The sequence below is a fragment of the Bos javanicus genome, chromosome X, assembly GCF_032452875.1.
Source record: "Bos javanicus breed banteng chromosome X, ARS-OSU_banteng_1.0, whole genome shotgun sequence".
Taxonomy (NCBI): Eukaryota; Metazoa; Chordata; class Mammalia; order Artiodactyla; family Bovidae; genus Bos; species Bos javanicus.
Genome location: NC_083897.1, coordinates 55,693,235 through 55,709,436, shown reverse-complemented (window position 1 = coordinate 55,709,436; position 16,202 = coordinate 55,693,235). Strand labels below are relative to the sequence as shown.

Here is a 16,202-nt window from a genome sequence, read left to right as displayed (position 1 = left end):
AAAGTGGTCATTCCAAAGAAAGAGTTGATTTACTGTTTCTTATCTGACATACAAAGGACTTGGAAGTTGTTGCTACTATCCTAACAACAAGAAAATTGCCGAACAACCTGAAACTCAATAACTTCTTTTATTTCCATCAGGTAACTGAGGTCAGAGTAAAAGCCACTGTCCCAGAAACTGAAGAGACGTGTGGTTACAAAGAATAGCAGTTCACTGGGAGCAGATGTAGCTTCAAGAGCCAGCAACAGGTAGGAACACTTAAAGAATAATTGACTAATTTATGTAGACTAAATGTGAACTAGCTTAAGAAATAAAAATCCATGGGCACCCAATCTTGGAGGGTGACCCACACTTTGGTAAGTTTCACCCCCAGGAGCCCCATCAGGTTCTCAGCGTGAAGATCAGAGAAAAATCTTGCTTCTGACAAATGATGGGGAAAGTAAAACATTTTGAAATATACCCAAAGAGTCTGCCCAGGAAAGACCTGGAATACAGTCTCCTCTAGCCTTTAAAGTGGGGGAAGAAATAGTCAGCTCCAGTCTTCTCTATCTTTCCTATATTACAGGAAGGAAGATGATAGCATAAGATGTAACATAAAAGTAATGGTAATACCAAAAGGAGAAGAAAGGGAGAAAGGAACAGAAGAATTATTTGAAAACATTCTACTGCTGAATTATCCAAGATTACACCAGACTGGGCATGAACAGAGAGGTTTGGTGTGCAGGTAGCCTACTATAAGCACATGAGCTGAGTTTTGAACAACATATAAAAGGCAGGCAAGCAGGACATACTGGATAGAGGGGATAATGTATGTAGAAGCACTCAGATGTGAAAAAGCATGGAATGGCAAAAAATATGAATAGCTTTGATCTCTTGAGAATGGCACTGAGTAGTCTAAGCTCAGATACTTAAATTCCATTTTAAGATATTTGCACATTGTCAAGTTTCAAATTCTAGCTCCATCACTGTATAACCTATCACATAAAGCTGTTCTAAGAACTGAATTAGCTAATGAATAAACATGTGTGACAGATTGTAAGGCTCTGTAAATACTCAACAACAACAAAAAAACTACTAACTTTTTAGTGTTTATAGTGTCATTGGAGTGCTTTTAGTAGTGGCATACTATGATGGAATGTGCATTTCTAAAAGATCTTCTAATGGATATATAGAAGGTAGTCAGATTATTTAAGATACATTGCTTAAACAGCTTTAAATAACTTTGATCTGTTTTTATCTCTTGAATGTTATTAATGTCATTAAGGATATATAGGAAGACCCTTTTAAGCCTGGATTCTTATAACAGTTTAGGAAAGATCAAGAGCAAACTCCTGTTAAATTAGAGAAAAACAGGTCAAAAATTATAAAAGTTGACAAAAACATATCATTTTGATAAATCCAGACATTGTACAGTCAAAACTCAACCTTTAAAACCTTTACTCCTAATCACCAAAATACAGAAGCAAATGGTCATCAATGCATGAATGGTTAAACAGTGGTACATCTCTACAACAGAATATTGGACTCTTGCTCAGCAATAAAAGGAATGAACTATTGATATATACCACAACACAGAGTAATCTCAAATCTATTATACTAAGTGAATGAAGACAGGCACAGAAGGCTACATATCATATTATTCCATTTATATGACAATCTGGAAAAATACAAAACCGTTGGAAGAGAAAACATATCTTTTTAGTGAAGACTGGGGCTGGGAGGAAAGTATCGAATACTAAAGGACATGGATAAAACTGGAATGCTAGAAATGCCCTCTATCTTGTTTATGGCATATATATTCATCAAAACACATCAAATTGCACAAGTAAAAGGATATAATTTACGTTGTAGGTTATACAGAATAATGTGACTTTTAAAAAACCCTCAATCTTAAATTCCCAATTAGAGTTTGAGATGTCCTGGGTAACTTTATTTCCACCATCCTATGTAACATTTTCCTTTCTATAATAGCAGCAAATATCAAATAAGGATCTTGGCCATTAGATTTTTAAAATATGTCTGAGATATATGGCTGCTGCTGCTGCTAAGTCGCTTCAGTCGTGTCCGACTCTGTGCGACCCCATAGACAGCCTCCTACCAGGCTTCCCCGTCCCTGGGATTCTCCAGGCAAGAACACTGGAGTGGGTTGCCATTTCCTTCTCCAATGCAGGAAAGTGAAAAGTGAAAGTGAAGTCGCTCAGTCATGTCTGACTCCTAGCGACCCCATGGACTGCACCCTACCAGGCTCCTCCACCCGTGGAATTTTCCAGGCAAGAGTACTACAGTGAGTTGCCATTGCCTTCTCCAGAGATATATGGCAGACATTATTAAATCTAGTTTATATGGGTGGAAATAGAGGCCTAAGGGCATCCAATTACTCATCCACATTAATGGTATAATAATGACCAGAATCCAGGTCTCCAGACTCAAATATTGATGCTTTTTGCATATATCAAATACCCATTCCTCAACAACAATCCATATTTTTTTATAATTTGCAAATAGTAAATAACCATTTTCCCATGACTAATACCATACCTAAAAATAAAAACAAGGATGAATGGGTCTTAAACCTTGTGTCACTTACTGTGGTTTTAGGGGACACAAAACTGAAGCCTTCCTGGTATTCCTAGCTTATTCTTTCTGGATAAAAGTATCTTTGAAAATTCTAGTAAAATAGATTAAGATTTTAAGGATGCAATGTAATTTTCTGGTTACAAAATAAGGCATATATTAATATTACATTTTTAAAAGGAATTCAAAATCCCCAAGAATTTTGCTAAACGATTTTTTTAGCAAAAAATGTGTTGGTCAATTGGGCTATGGTATTTTGAGGTCTGCAAAGTCCACCTTTCTCCCTCTTTAAGAAAATTGTCAGGATTTTCTGGGAGACAAGATGATGGAGTAAAAAGACTTGAGTTCACTGCCTCTCACAAAACAACAAAATCACAACTTACTGCTGAACAACCATTGACAAAAAAGACTAGAACTTATCAAAAAGCATATTCTATTAATACATCCAAAGACAAATAAGCCACAATGAGATGATAGGAGGGAAACTTCTGTGATATAATCAAATCCCATAACTGCCAAGTGGGTGACCAAACTAGAAAATAATTATATGGCAGAGGATCACTCACAGGAGTGAAAGTTCTGAGCCCAATGTCAGTTTCCCCAGTCTAGGGGTCTGGTGTCAGGAGAAAGAGCCCCCAGAGCATTTGGCTTTGAAGACCAGTGGGACTTGAGTACAGGAGCTCTATAGGACTGAGGGAAACAGATATTCCATTATTGGAGGGTGCACACAAGGTTTTACATGCATGGGGAACCAGGGCAAAGCAGTGATTTCATAGGAGCCTGAGCCAGACCTACCGGTGTGTTTTAGAAGGTCTCCCGGGGTAGCTTCCCTGGTGGCTCAGACAGTAAAGCGTCTGCCTGCAATGCAGGAGACCCGGCTTCGATTCCTGGGTCGGGAAGATCCCCTGGAGAAGGAAATGGCAATCCACTCCAGCACTCTTGCCTGGAAAATCCCATGGACGGAGGAGCCTGGTAGGCTACAGTCCATGGGGTCACAAAGAGTTGGACACGACTGAGAGACTTCACTTCACTGGGGTAGCAGGGGTCAGCTGTGACCTACTGCAGGGACAATGACACTGGTGCAGAGGCCCCAGGGAATGTTCATCAGTATGAGCTCTCCCAGAGGTCACCCTTTTGGCACCAAGATCTGGCCCCATTCAAGCAGCCTGCAGGTTCCAATGCTGGGATGTCTCAGGCCAAACAACCAACAGGGTAGGAACAGAGCCACATCTATTAACAGACAGGTTGCTTAAAGTCATCATGAGCTCACAGCCACCTCTGGACATGTCTCTTGACACAGCCCTGCCCACCAGGGACAAGACCTAACTCCATCCACCAGCGAGCAGGCACCAGTCATTCGCACCAGGAAGACTGCACACACACACACACACACACACACACACACACACACACACAGAAGAATAACTAAGAGAAGTGGAGATATGCTATCGGCCTGAAAAGGAATTCAGAATAGAGATCTTGGAAAAAGAATGAAGGCACAAACCAAGATACAAGCCATGTTTAACAAAGAAGTAGAAGACTTAAAGAACAAATAAACAGATATGAACAATACAATAACTGAAATGAAAAATAAACTAGAAGGAATCAATAGAAGAATAAATGAAGCAGAAGAACAAATAAGTGAACTGGAAGACAGATTGGTGAAAATCACTGCCATGAAATGGAATAAAGAAAAAGGAGTGAAAATACAAGAGGAGAGTCTAAGAGACTCATGGAACACCATCAAACACAGCAACATGAGCATTATAGGGGTCCCAGAAGGAGAAGAGAGGGTCTGAGAAAATGTATGAAGAGGTAGAAGCCAAAAGCATCCCTAATATGGCTAAGGAAACACTCAAGTCCAGGAAAAACAGACAGTCTCATATAGGACAAATCCAAGGAAGAACATGCCGAGACACATATTAATCAAACTGACTAAACTTAGAGAGAAAATATTAAAGGCAACAAAGAAAAAGCAACAAATAACATACAAGGAAATGCCCATAAGGTTATCAGCTGATTTTTCAGGGGAAACTTAAATGAACATATTTAGAAAATAGAAATAGACTCACAGGCTATGAAAACAAACTCATGATTACGAAAAGGGAAAGTAGGATGAGGCATTAATTAGGAATTTGGGATTAACATACACACATCATTATATATAAAATGGATAATCAACAGTGACCTACTGTATAGCATAGTGAACTCTACTTAACATTCTGCAACAACTTATATGGAAAAAGAATTTGAAAATGAATCGATAGGTATCATGAAAAAAGAATGGAATGTATATGTATAACCAAATCACTTTGCTGTACACTTGAAACTAACACAACTTTATAAATCAACTATACTGAACTACAAGATAAAATTAAAATAAAAAATAAAACTTTGTATTATCCAACTTAGCATCAAGAAAAAAGGAAAATTATCAGAATGTATAGCAAGATAAGTGGTAAAGATGGCGCTAGTGGTAAAGAACTCGCCTGCCAATGTAGGAGAGATAAGGGACATGGGTTTGATCCCTGGGTCAGGAAGATCCCCTGGAGGAGGGCATGGCAACCTATTCCAGTATTCTTGCCTGGAGAATCTGATGGACAGAGGAGCCTGGTGGGCTACAGTCCATAGGGTCACAAAGAGTCTGAAGCAACTGAGAACACACATATATTTGTAATGAGCTATTATTCCTCCTCCACACTCATGTAATGAAATGTTATTATACACTAAATTTTCATATATACATAATTTATTTTCTGGATTCTCTATTCAACTGATCTATTTATCATTTTTAAACGTATTATTTTAATTGATATTGTTTTATAGTAATTTCAATATCAGTTAGAATAAGTCCTCTCTCATTAATGATTTTTTTCTGAAATTTCATTTGCAAAGCTGATACATTCATACATACATATGAATTTTATAATGTTTATGTTGTCTAATTTTTTAAAAATTCATATTTTAGCAAATGGGATTCATTATTTATATGATATTGGGAATAACTGATCTTTTTTTTGAGATCTTCCAATGCAGAAACATGCTCTGCCTTTCCATTGATTTAGATAATATTTTATGTCCTTTAACAAAATTATAGTTTTATATAGGTTTCCTCCCATAATTGTTAAAGGTATTCCAAAATGCTTCATAGATTTTTTTATTGTTATAAATGGGACAATTTCATTTTTTCCTTTACATGTCTAATTGATTATTACGGACAAAAATAAAAATCATTAAATATTTTGTATGTTTTTATTAAGCTACCTTATCAAATGATCTCACTGATTCTATTTTTTATGTTTAGTCTCTTGGGTTTTCTTGGTATACTGTTACAAAATCTGAAAAATAAGATTATTTTGTCTCTTCTTTTCCAATATTTATATAATTCATTTAATTTTCTTACGGCGTCAGCTGCTGCTGCTGCTAAGTCACTTCAGTTATGTCTGACTCTGTGCGACCCCACGGACTGCAGCCTACCAGGCTCCTCCGTCCCTGGGATTCTCCAGGCAAGAACACTGGAGTGGGTTGCCATTTCCTTCTCCAATGCATGAGAGTGAAAAGTGAAAGTGAAGTTGCTCAGTCATGTCCGACTCTTAGCGACCCCATGGACTACAGCCTACCAGGCTCCTCCATCCACGGGATTTTCCAGGCAAGAGTACTGGAGTGGGGTGCCATTGCCTTCTCCTATGGCATCAGCTAGAACCTCCAAAACAATGTTGAACAATAGTACTGATAGAGATCATTCCTATCTTGTATGTCATGAATGGAAGGATATGTTTACAAGGATTTTTTTTAAATACTGTGACTATTTAAAAAAAACTAGGAAAAAAATAAATATACATCTGAAAAATGGTTGAATAAGCCAAGTTTATATCTTGCCTATGAACTATGATGCAGCTATTAAAAATCAATTAGATATCAACATGCACATAGTAGGTACCCAATAAATATATAATAAATGAATGAATGAATTTACACTGACCGATCTATGATGCCCTTATCCACTCCATTTATAACCAATGGCAAACATCTGAAATTAAGATAATTGTGGCAAGGAAAAGGATTCAAACTTTGACCACATTAACATCAGCCTTTTATCAACTGAGGAAACTAATTACATAGATGTGTGTTTTACCCTAAGGTATGTATTTGTATTTTCATCGCTAATGTCCTACTAAGGTTAGGGAATTCTTTTGTTTAGAGATGGGATAAAGGGACTCTACACTCTTGTGTCAAGTGTTCTCAGTGAATAATCAGGTTGTTCTAGTGTTCTTAGCTCAGTAAAGAAAATAATCTTTACCTCTCATTTCAAAAATATTTCTAAAAGCACTGACATCATTGTATGTTCTGTTCTAATATCTAAGCCCATTCATAGCATCAAGAGGAAGTGCTAAAAGTGTAGCATCTCTTCTCACTTCTTTTTGCTAACTAAAAGAGTTCAGATAAAGGACTTTCAGACCCCTAACACGTGTCTCTTTACATTCCAAGGACAACCAGGATAGATCTACTCACTCATCTTTCTGAACATGCCCCAGTAGCAAAGGAGCCATCTCTACCTTCCTGTCCAGCTGTGACTAGGTGCAGGCATGGAAGAATAGTCCTCAATGGCCTGCCATAACAGGATGGTTGGAAAAGAAATAAGTTTAAATATTACATATATATTTGAAAAGAAGACTGAGAAAAGGATCATGCAACACATATACTTTGCACTGTCAAAACACTGGAGATAATACATTGTACATTTCTAACCTTGTATATGCATCAGAATTAACTCTGGAGAAGTGTGTCATCCTCTTTTCATTGCTGTGATCAGAGCAAAATCACTTCATGTTCAGTCTGGTAGGAAATGTACAGATTGCAAAGCAAGCAAGGCAGATTATCGAATTATTGGCTAAAAAGGAAATTTTTTCCAATACAATACATTTTTTCAAGGATTTACTTGAAACCCTGTGTGATAAGTGGGGTTAACAACACCATTGGGAGCTTCAGAGGTTCTGTAACTTTTTATTTTAATTTTTCATCCTAACCCATTTGTATAGTGGGTGAGTGGAAGGGTCCAGGAGCCAAACTGCAAGTCACAAACTGCTGTGTGAGTTTTGTAAAGTAATTTAACTTGTCTAATCTCCAGTCATTTATTTTGTAAAATAGGGATAAATCATAATATCTACTTAGGACAGTAGAGATTAAGAATATAGAAACTGTATTAATCCATATAAAACACTTAAAATAGAATATGCCATATAGTGAGTAGTTAATAAATGTTACTCATAATTATGATTATTATCAATTATAAAAAGGTTATAGAAATATTAAATGTTATCCAGACAGAAGTGGAAAAACCCTTTGCCTCACCATCATTAGTCCATTTCTAAGAAAGAGTAAGGGTTAGCTCTTCCCAGGGGAAAAAAAACTGCTTTGATATACAATGACAATGGTGATGTCTAGAGATGTGAAGAAGGGAAGAAAGAATTTAGTGGAAAGATAAAAGATGTGATAGAATGAACATTATAAGAGAAAACTCCTGACCTGGATTTTACTCATATTTGCTAACTCTTGAGCTAGTCTACCTCCCTTTCGGAACCATAAAATTGAAATAAAACCTTTTTTCTCTGTCTTATAAAAGTACCTGCAATTGAGATTGGGTTTAGCTCTAAGCCTATTGCAGGAGAGGGTAGTGATTAATAGAATGGACTCTGGAATCACCCTGCCTTGACTATAAAATGAGGCTTTGTTAGTTTAGTAGCTTTGAGCAAGTCTCAACATTCCTCTAATACTCAGTTTTTCTCTACTAGATGAGGATAATAGTGCCCACCACACAAAGATGAATGAGATTTAATTGAGATAACATACAGACCAAACTTACTGCAGTGAATGGCACATAGTAAGTGATTAAGAAATACTGAAAAGGCTGATGAGAGCATGAAGGGTCCCACTAAATATGGATATTCTATATTTATGCTTAATGAGCATCATGTTCCTTTTTATCTGGTAGAATATTCAGGAAAAAACGGAGAATGACTATTCACAAAGAGACATGAGGTTCTATTTCAGGACATGCTGTTGTCATCGCTTGATAAGTTCCCCCAGGTATGGAGATGGTAGGAGAGTGTGTGTGTGTGTGTGTGTATTCAGTCATGTCTGACTCTTTGCAACCCCATGGACTGTAGCCCTCACCAGGCTGCTCTGTCCACAGATTTCCCAAGCAAGAATACAGACTTCCAAATGTAAAAGCTCATGACAGTTGTAGGAGCTAGGGTTTAGGCTTTCCTGGGAACTGAGTCTGTCAGATCCTATAGAAAAAACGTGCACCATCAGTGTGTGTTTGGTTGCAATAATGTACACAATTCCTTTGCAGAAAATCTTCCTGGTCACCTCTAGCCAGCCAGCCAGTGCATGCCCAGTCAAGTCTGACTCTCTGTGACCCCACGGACTGTAGCCTGCCAGGTTCCTCTCTCCATGGAATTTTCCAGGCAAGAATACTGGAGTAGGTTGCCATTTCCTACTCTAGGGGGTTTTCCTGTTCTAGGGGTTTCCCCAACCCAGGGATTGAACCTGCATCTCTTGTGTCTCCTGCACTGGCAGGAAGATTCTTTACCATGAATCACCTGGGAAGTCCTGGTCACCTCTGGCCATGATACAAAACTGCACCATGTGTCAACCAGTGTGACTCAGAGGTGGCAGCAGTTGATCACTCTCTTTTAAGAACCACGGCACCCCAGGTTCCCAGCCAGACTATCATAGTTGGAATACCATGTGTTTATTTCTCTGCTTCCTCCCCTCAATCCATGCTCTGCCCTTCTCTGACCTATTCTACGCCCAGAGAAGCTGAAGACTATTTGATTCTATTCCCAGGTTTGCCCTCTGAATTCTGTTTGAATTCTCATGATGACAGGGGAGACACTAGCAGGAAACCAGAAGGTGGGAGTTAAGAGGAGTTAGGGTTTCCATCCTGTCTACTTCCTCTCTGTCTTCCACAGTTCATATGTTCCTCTAAGGCCACAGCCCTGGAAAACTTGCTCTGGTCTTTCCAGGTTCCATGGACCCAGCTCCTTCCCCATTCCATAGACCCAGCTCTTTCCCCTTGCCAGGCATAGGAGGGGTAATTCACAGCTTCTTCCCTTTTTGTTTCCCTTAACCCTAACCACATCTCTGTAAATAGTTCCATCATTCAACACTCAACTGCGCAGTCTTTGATTGTGGTTTATTTACAGATCCCCATATTTCCAGTATTCACAAATCCTGCACTGGGCCCATTTCTCTCCTCTGCACTGATTTCAGTGTCTTTCACAACATAGACCATGATAACGATTGCTACTTTTTGTAAGCGCTATTATTTGTAAGGATGGATCTTTGTCCTAACAGTAATATTTCTATGTCCCTCAAATACTTTCTTTTATGAGTTGCTTAAATTTTCACTCTTTTTCCTGCTTGCTCTCATGAGTTGGGGTTGAGGGCTATTTTCCTCATTTCTAGTCTTTGGAGAAGCTGGGATTGCTTCTGACACTTGCTGATGGACGTACGTGAAAACCAGAAATATATAGGAATCACAGCTCTGAATTATTTAGTTGTGGGTCTTCTGATACTTCTCAGTGAAATATCTAATACCAAAAACTCAAAATAAAATCTTTCCCTTTTTCTCTCCCCAATGCAGCTATCGACATAAGGTAAAGAATGCATCATGCTGAATTACCTTGTACCACACAACATCAGGCTCCTGATCAGATTTTTTAAAGTCATCCATGTCTGGACAGGAGATCTCCTTTCTTTTAGTGACCTCGGATTTTTCCAAATAGCGGATCCTGCTATTATAGCACAGACCTGATTCATTCTCTGCAACAGTCAAGGACATTGACACCTTCATGCAATATGTTGAGTTTCTGTAGGAATAGAGAAAAAGCAAAATGACTTTATTGGGTGTTTACAACTATGTTTGTACTGTATATATTTCAAGAGTATTGACTTTTCCATTTAGGACCTTGCATAGAAATCAGAAAAAAACATGGAAACAACACAGGAAAGTTTTCTACTTTAACTGACAGGAAGATATAAAACAAAATACTATCTGTGACCATGAAACAGCTACATAGCTATCAGTACATAGAGCAGATGTACCCAACTTCTGAAATTTAAGTCAGACTTCTTTTCTAGTGTTAAATATTGCTATGCTGACAATCTGATAGTAAAAATATATGAGAGTATCTACAGAATTGAGATGCAGATGTAGACAATGGACTTGTAGACATGGCAGGGGAAGGGGAAGGTGGGACGAACTGAGAGAGTAGCACTGACATATATATACTACCAGGTATATATATATATATATATATATATATATGTATAAAATAAATAGCTAATGGGAAGCTACTATACACCACAGGGAGCCTAGCCTGGCACTCCCACCTCTAGAGTGGTGGGAGAGGTGTAGGGAGGGAGGCTCAAGAGGGAGGAGATAGATCATGACTGATTCAAACTGTTGTATGGCAGAAACAAACACAACATTGTAAAGCAATTATCCTCCAATTAAAAAATAATTTTAAAAAACATGTGTACGCCCGTGGCAGATTCATGTTGATGTATGGCAAAACTAATACAATATTGTAAAGTAATTAGCCTCCAATTAAAATAAATTAATATTAAAAAAAAAAGAAAGTCTATAACTAGGGCTATAGTCATTTCTGGTTTGCTCTTATGACCAGTACCTTAATGGGTATTCTAAGGATTGTGAATTTTGCAACTGTTTTCTAAGCTACTAACATTTTCTTTTACAGGATACATACCAAAAGCCAGATCAACATACAGGAGATACCTGTTACTCACATAGCTTTTTAAGTTGTTTACTGAGATATGGCAAGGGTCAAATTCTGGGCACTTAAGAGAACAATTCCAAGTCGAGTGGATTAATTTTATCCACCAAAATTAGAATTATAAAGGAATTTCAACATTGAATTTTGCCATAAGGCCGCTTTAGAAGTTGGCCATTGATTAACTCATAACACAAGGGCTTTTATGGAATTCAATTCTGCCTTCATTTCCCCATGTATAACTTTTCCTTAACCTACTCTACCTGAATTCCAGAAGATATCAACCATACAAAAGAAAACTGGAAAGGACGAGGACGAGATCAGAAGCAGCCTGGTAAGATTTAGCAGGAGATAAACTGTAAATTTCTTGGTGTGACATTTCAGAATCATATCTATTCTAAACATCAAGGGATACCTTCTGTTAAAAAACACCAAGTGCCAGGGTTACTTCAAAACCGAGTGCTTCTACAACTAAGTCATAACAATCCTGATAAATGGTATTCACATGCCAACCAATAATGTTAAGATGGCCTCACAATTGTTACTATTTGTACTGCTTAGTACTCATTGAAATTTCACAATATGTCAGACACTGAACAAAACACAGGAGTGCAGATGGCAGCTGCCCATTGGGTTTACAAACTAACTTAAACAAAATGACTGCTACTTGGATTTCTAGGGAAGTTAATTACAGGCAAGGACTCAAGCTGGATTTAGAAAAGGCAGAGGAACCAGAGATCAAATTGCCAATATCCACTGGATCATTGAAAAAGCAAGAGAGTTCCAGAAAAACATCTACTTTATTGACTATGCCAAAGCCTTTGACTGTGTGGATCACAACAAACTGGAAAATTCTTAAAGAGATGGGAATACCAGGTCACCTGACCTGCCTCCTGAGGAATCTGTAAGAAGGTCAAGAAGCAACAGTCAGACTGGACATGCAACAACAGACTGGTTCCAAATTGGGAAAAGAATACATCAAGGCTGTATATTGTCACCCTGTTTATTTGACTTATATGCAGAGTACATCGTGAGAAATGCTGGTCTGGATGAAGCACAAGTTGGAATCAAGATTGCTGGGAGAAATATCAATAACCTCAGATATGCAGATGACACCACCCTTATGGCAGAAAGTGAAGAAGAACTAAAGAGCCTCTTGATGAAAGTGAAAGAGGAGAGTGAAAAAGTTGGCTTAAAACTAAACATTCAGAAAACTAAGATCACAGCAACTGGTCCCATCAGTTCCTGGCAAATAGATAGGGAAATGATGGAAACAGTGAGTGACTTTATTTTGGGGGGCTCCAAAATCACTATGGATGGTGACTGCAGCCATGAAATTAAAAGGCGCTTGATCCTTGGAAGAAAAGCTATGACCAAGCTAGACAGCATATTAGAAGAAGGCAATGGCACCCCACTCCAGTACTCTTGCCTGGAAAATCACATGGACAGAGGAGCCTGTTAGGCGGCAGTCCATGGGGTCGCTAAGAGTAGGGCACAACTAAGCAACTTCACTTTCACTTTTCACTTTCATGCATCGGAGAAGGAAATGCCAACCCACTCCAGTGTTCTTGCCTGGAGAATCCCAGGGACAGGGGAGACTGGTGGGCTGCTGTCTCTGGGGTTGCACAGAGTCAGACACGACTGAAGTGACTTAGCAGCGGCAGCAGACAGCATATTAAAAAGCAGACATTACTTTGCCAGCAAAGGTCCATCTAGTCAAAGCTATGGTTTTTCCAGTAGTCATGTATGGATGTGAGAGTTGGACCCTAAAAAAAGCTGAGCACCAAAGAATTGATGCTTTTGAATTGTGGTGTTGTAGAAGACTCTTGAGAGTCCCTTGGACTGCAAGGAGATCCAACCAGTCCATCCTAAAGGAAATCAGTCCTGAATATTCATTGGAAGGGCTGAGGCTGAAGCTTAAACTCCAATACTTTGGCCACCTGATGCGAAGAACTGACTCATTTGAAAAGACCCTGATGCTGGGAAAGATTGAAGGTGGGAGGAGAAGGGAATGACAGAGGATGAGATGGTTGGATGGCATCACCAACTCTATGGACATGAGTTTGAAAAGCTCCAGGAGTTGGTGATAGACAGGGAAGCTTGGCATGCTTTAGTCCATGGGGTCGCAAGGAGGCAGACACGACTGAGTGACTGAACCGAACTGAACTCTGACTATGTGATACCTGTGTCATCTGGAGATTCTATCAAAGCATTCCCATTCTGATGTTCAGCTGTAAACCCATTATACAATGTCAATTGTCAGCTACTGTCTTTCTCTCTTCCTCAGTATAGGTTCTTAGAACCAAAAGGGTAAAATATAGGCCAATATAAATGCAAGAACATTTAATCCTTAGATGATTGACAGCTTCTTTAATAGACATGAAGTTAGAGCCACCAGAATTTTTCTTTTCTAAAGTCTCAGCCATAAGGTAAAATTTGGCTCTTCTTGACTCCATTTTCAATCAGTCAGTTCAGTTCAGTTCAGTTGCTCAGTCGTGTCCGACTCTTTGCGACCCCATGAATCACAGCACGCCAGGCCTCCCCGCCCATCACCATCTCACTACTGCAGTGCTAAACATGCCTGTGGCTCCTTGCTTTCTTTCACACCCTACATAATGTGGCCTATCATAACATTCTGTACTTCACTCAATTAGGGTGCAGTCACAATGGCATTTCTCTGTTTGTTGAATATCCTAAGCTTATTTGAACCACAGATTTTTATACTTGCCCTTCTCTTTAATTTTCTATCATGTGCTTTTTTGTTAAGTGTAAGCAAACTTGTTGCTCTTGTTCATCACTCTATTCCTGGGATCTAAGTTAATAGATAGAAGTACTCAGCAAATGTTAGTTGATTAAATGTGTGAGGATCAAAAGGTATGTATTCAAGAGACACATTCTCTGCTCTACTTTGGCATAAACCTCATGGTACTACGGGGGTTCCCAGGTGGCTTAGTGGTAAAGATTCCATCTGCCAATGCAGGAGATGCAGGAGACTCAGGTTCGATCTCTGGGTTGGGAAGATCCCCTGGAGGAAGAAATGGCAACCCACTCCAGTATTTTTGCCTGGATAATCCCACCAACAGAGGAGCTTGGCTGGCTACAGTCCATAGGGTCTCAAAGAGTTGGACATGACTTGGTACACATAGACATACACTTATGGTACTAAACCTCTATTCCCATTCTACAGTTTCATGTATATGGCTGGTCAAATATCCTATTCCCTGTTTAAATATGATTCAGGATAATTTTGCAGATATTATTGTATCACCAGGGTAAGGATTAGCCAAGTTTTGTGTATCAGAATACCAGTAAAGAAAAAAATATATAATGGTTGTATCTTGGAGACAGGGAGGATTAGAGTAGGTAGAGGGAATGCAAGGAAGATAAATGGTCACAGTTTTAAAAAGTAATAAACAAAGAAGAAAGGGAATCACCTCTGTTAAGTATGTAAATGTATTATAAACAGTTCTTAATGTCACAGACTTTGATCATATCTGTTCCATGGTGTCCATCCATATAGGTGAAAGAGACTTACTTGTTAAATACCTTACCATTACTTTGTTACAAACCCAGAGAATGAGTGCTGTTTATCAGCAGTCTCAACAATAGAAATAGAATGTCCAGTTCCATGAAAGGAGCTTACTATCCCAAATATATTTAATCCTGGGGAGAAAATAGGGTAGACTAAATAAGGGACCAATATAATTTAGTGGTTTCATTACAAACCATGAGCTTTGAGCTAAGATACACTGCTGCTACTGCTGCTAAGTCGCTTCAGTCGTGTCTGACTCTGTGCGACCCCTTAGACGGCAGCCCACCAGGCTCCCCCATCCCTGGGATTCTCAAGGCAAGAACACTGGAGTGGGTTGCCATTTCCTTCTCCAATGCAGGCAAGTGAAAAGTGAAAGTGAAGTCGCTCAGTCATGTCTGACTCCTAGCGACCCCATGGACTGCAGCCTACCAGGCTCCTCCATCCATGGGATTTTCCAGGCAAGCGTACTGGAGTGGGGTGCCATTGCCTTCAACTAACTCTGTCTTCAGACAAGTTATGCAACATCTCTGTCTCCGATTCCTCACCTCAAAAATGAGGATAAGAAATCCTTGATGGTGGTTCCATTGGAAGTTGGAAAAGGAAGTTCCTTTTATTATACAAACTTAAGTAAAAATAAGTTTACCATTTTCAGTTGGAATAGTTATAATATTTGACCTCTCCAGATCTTAAATAATATATAATATCTGACCTCTGCTCTAGGTCTTAAAGAAATATAAAACACATAGTACAGCATCTGGCCCATCAGTTCAGTTCAGTTCAGTTCAGTCGCTCAGTCGTGTCCGACTCTTTGTGACCCCATGAATCGCAGCATGCCAGGCCTCCCTGTCCATCACCAATTCCCGGAGTTCACCCAGACTCACGTCCATCGAGTCAGTGATGCCATCCAGCCATCTCATCCTCTGTCATCCCCTTCTCCTCCTGCCCCCAATCCCTCCCAGCATCAGTATCTTTTCCAACAAGTCAACTCTTTGCATGAGGTGGCCAAAGTAGTGGAGCTTCAGCTTTAACATCATTCCTTCCAAAGAAATCCCAGGGCTGATCTCCTTCAGAACGGGCTGGTTGGATCTCCTTGCAGTCCTAGGGACTCTCAAGAGTCTTCTCCAACACCACAGTTCAAAAGCATCAATTCTTCAGCGCTCAGCTTTCTTCACAGTCCAACTCTCACATCCATACATGACCACAGGAAAAACCATAGCCTTGACTAGATGGACCTTTGTTGGCAAAGTAATGTCTCTGCTTTTCAATATGCTATCTAGGTTGGTCATAACTTTTCT

The 16,202-nt window shown here is 39.2% G+C and overlaps 1 protein-coding gene across 19 annotated transcripts in view; it reads right to left on the bottom strand.

The window, feature by feature from the left end:
* IL1RAPL2 (interleukin 1 receptor accessory protein like 2) overlaps positions 1-16,202 on the bottom strand; it is a 1,479,983-nt gene that overhangs the window by 508,099 nt on the left and 955,682 nt on the right. For all 19 annotated transcript variants that reach the window (XM_061409315.1, XM_061409320.1, XM_061409306.1 and 16 more), the window contains one exon: positions 10,265-10,451. In XM_061409315.1, the coding sequence (XP_061265299.1) occupies positions 10,265-10,451 (187 nt within the window). The remainder of the gene's footprint in view (positions 1-10,264; positions 10,452-16,202) is intronic.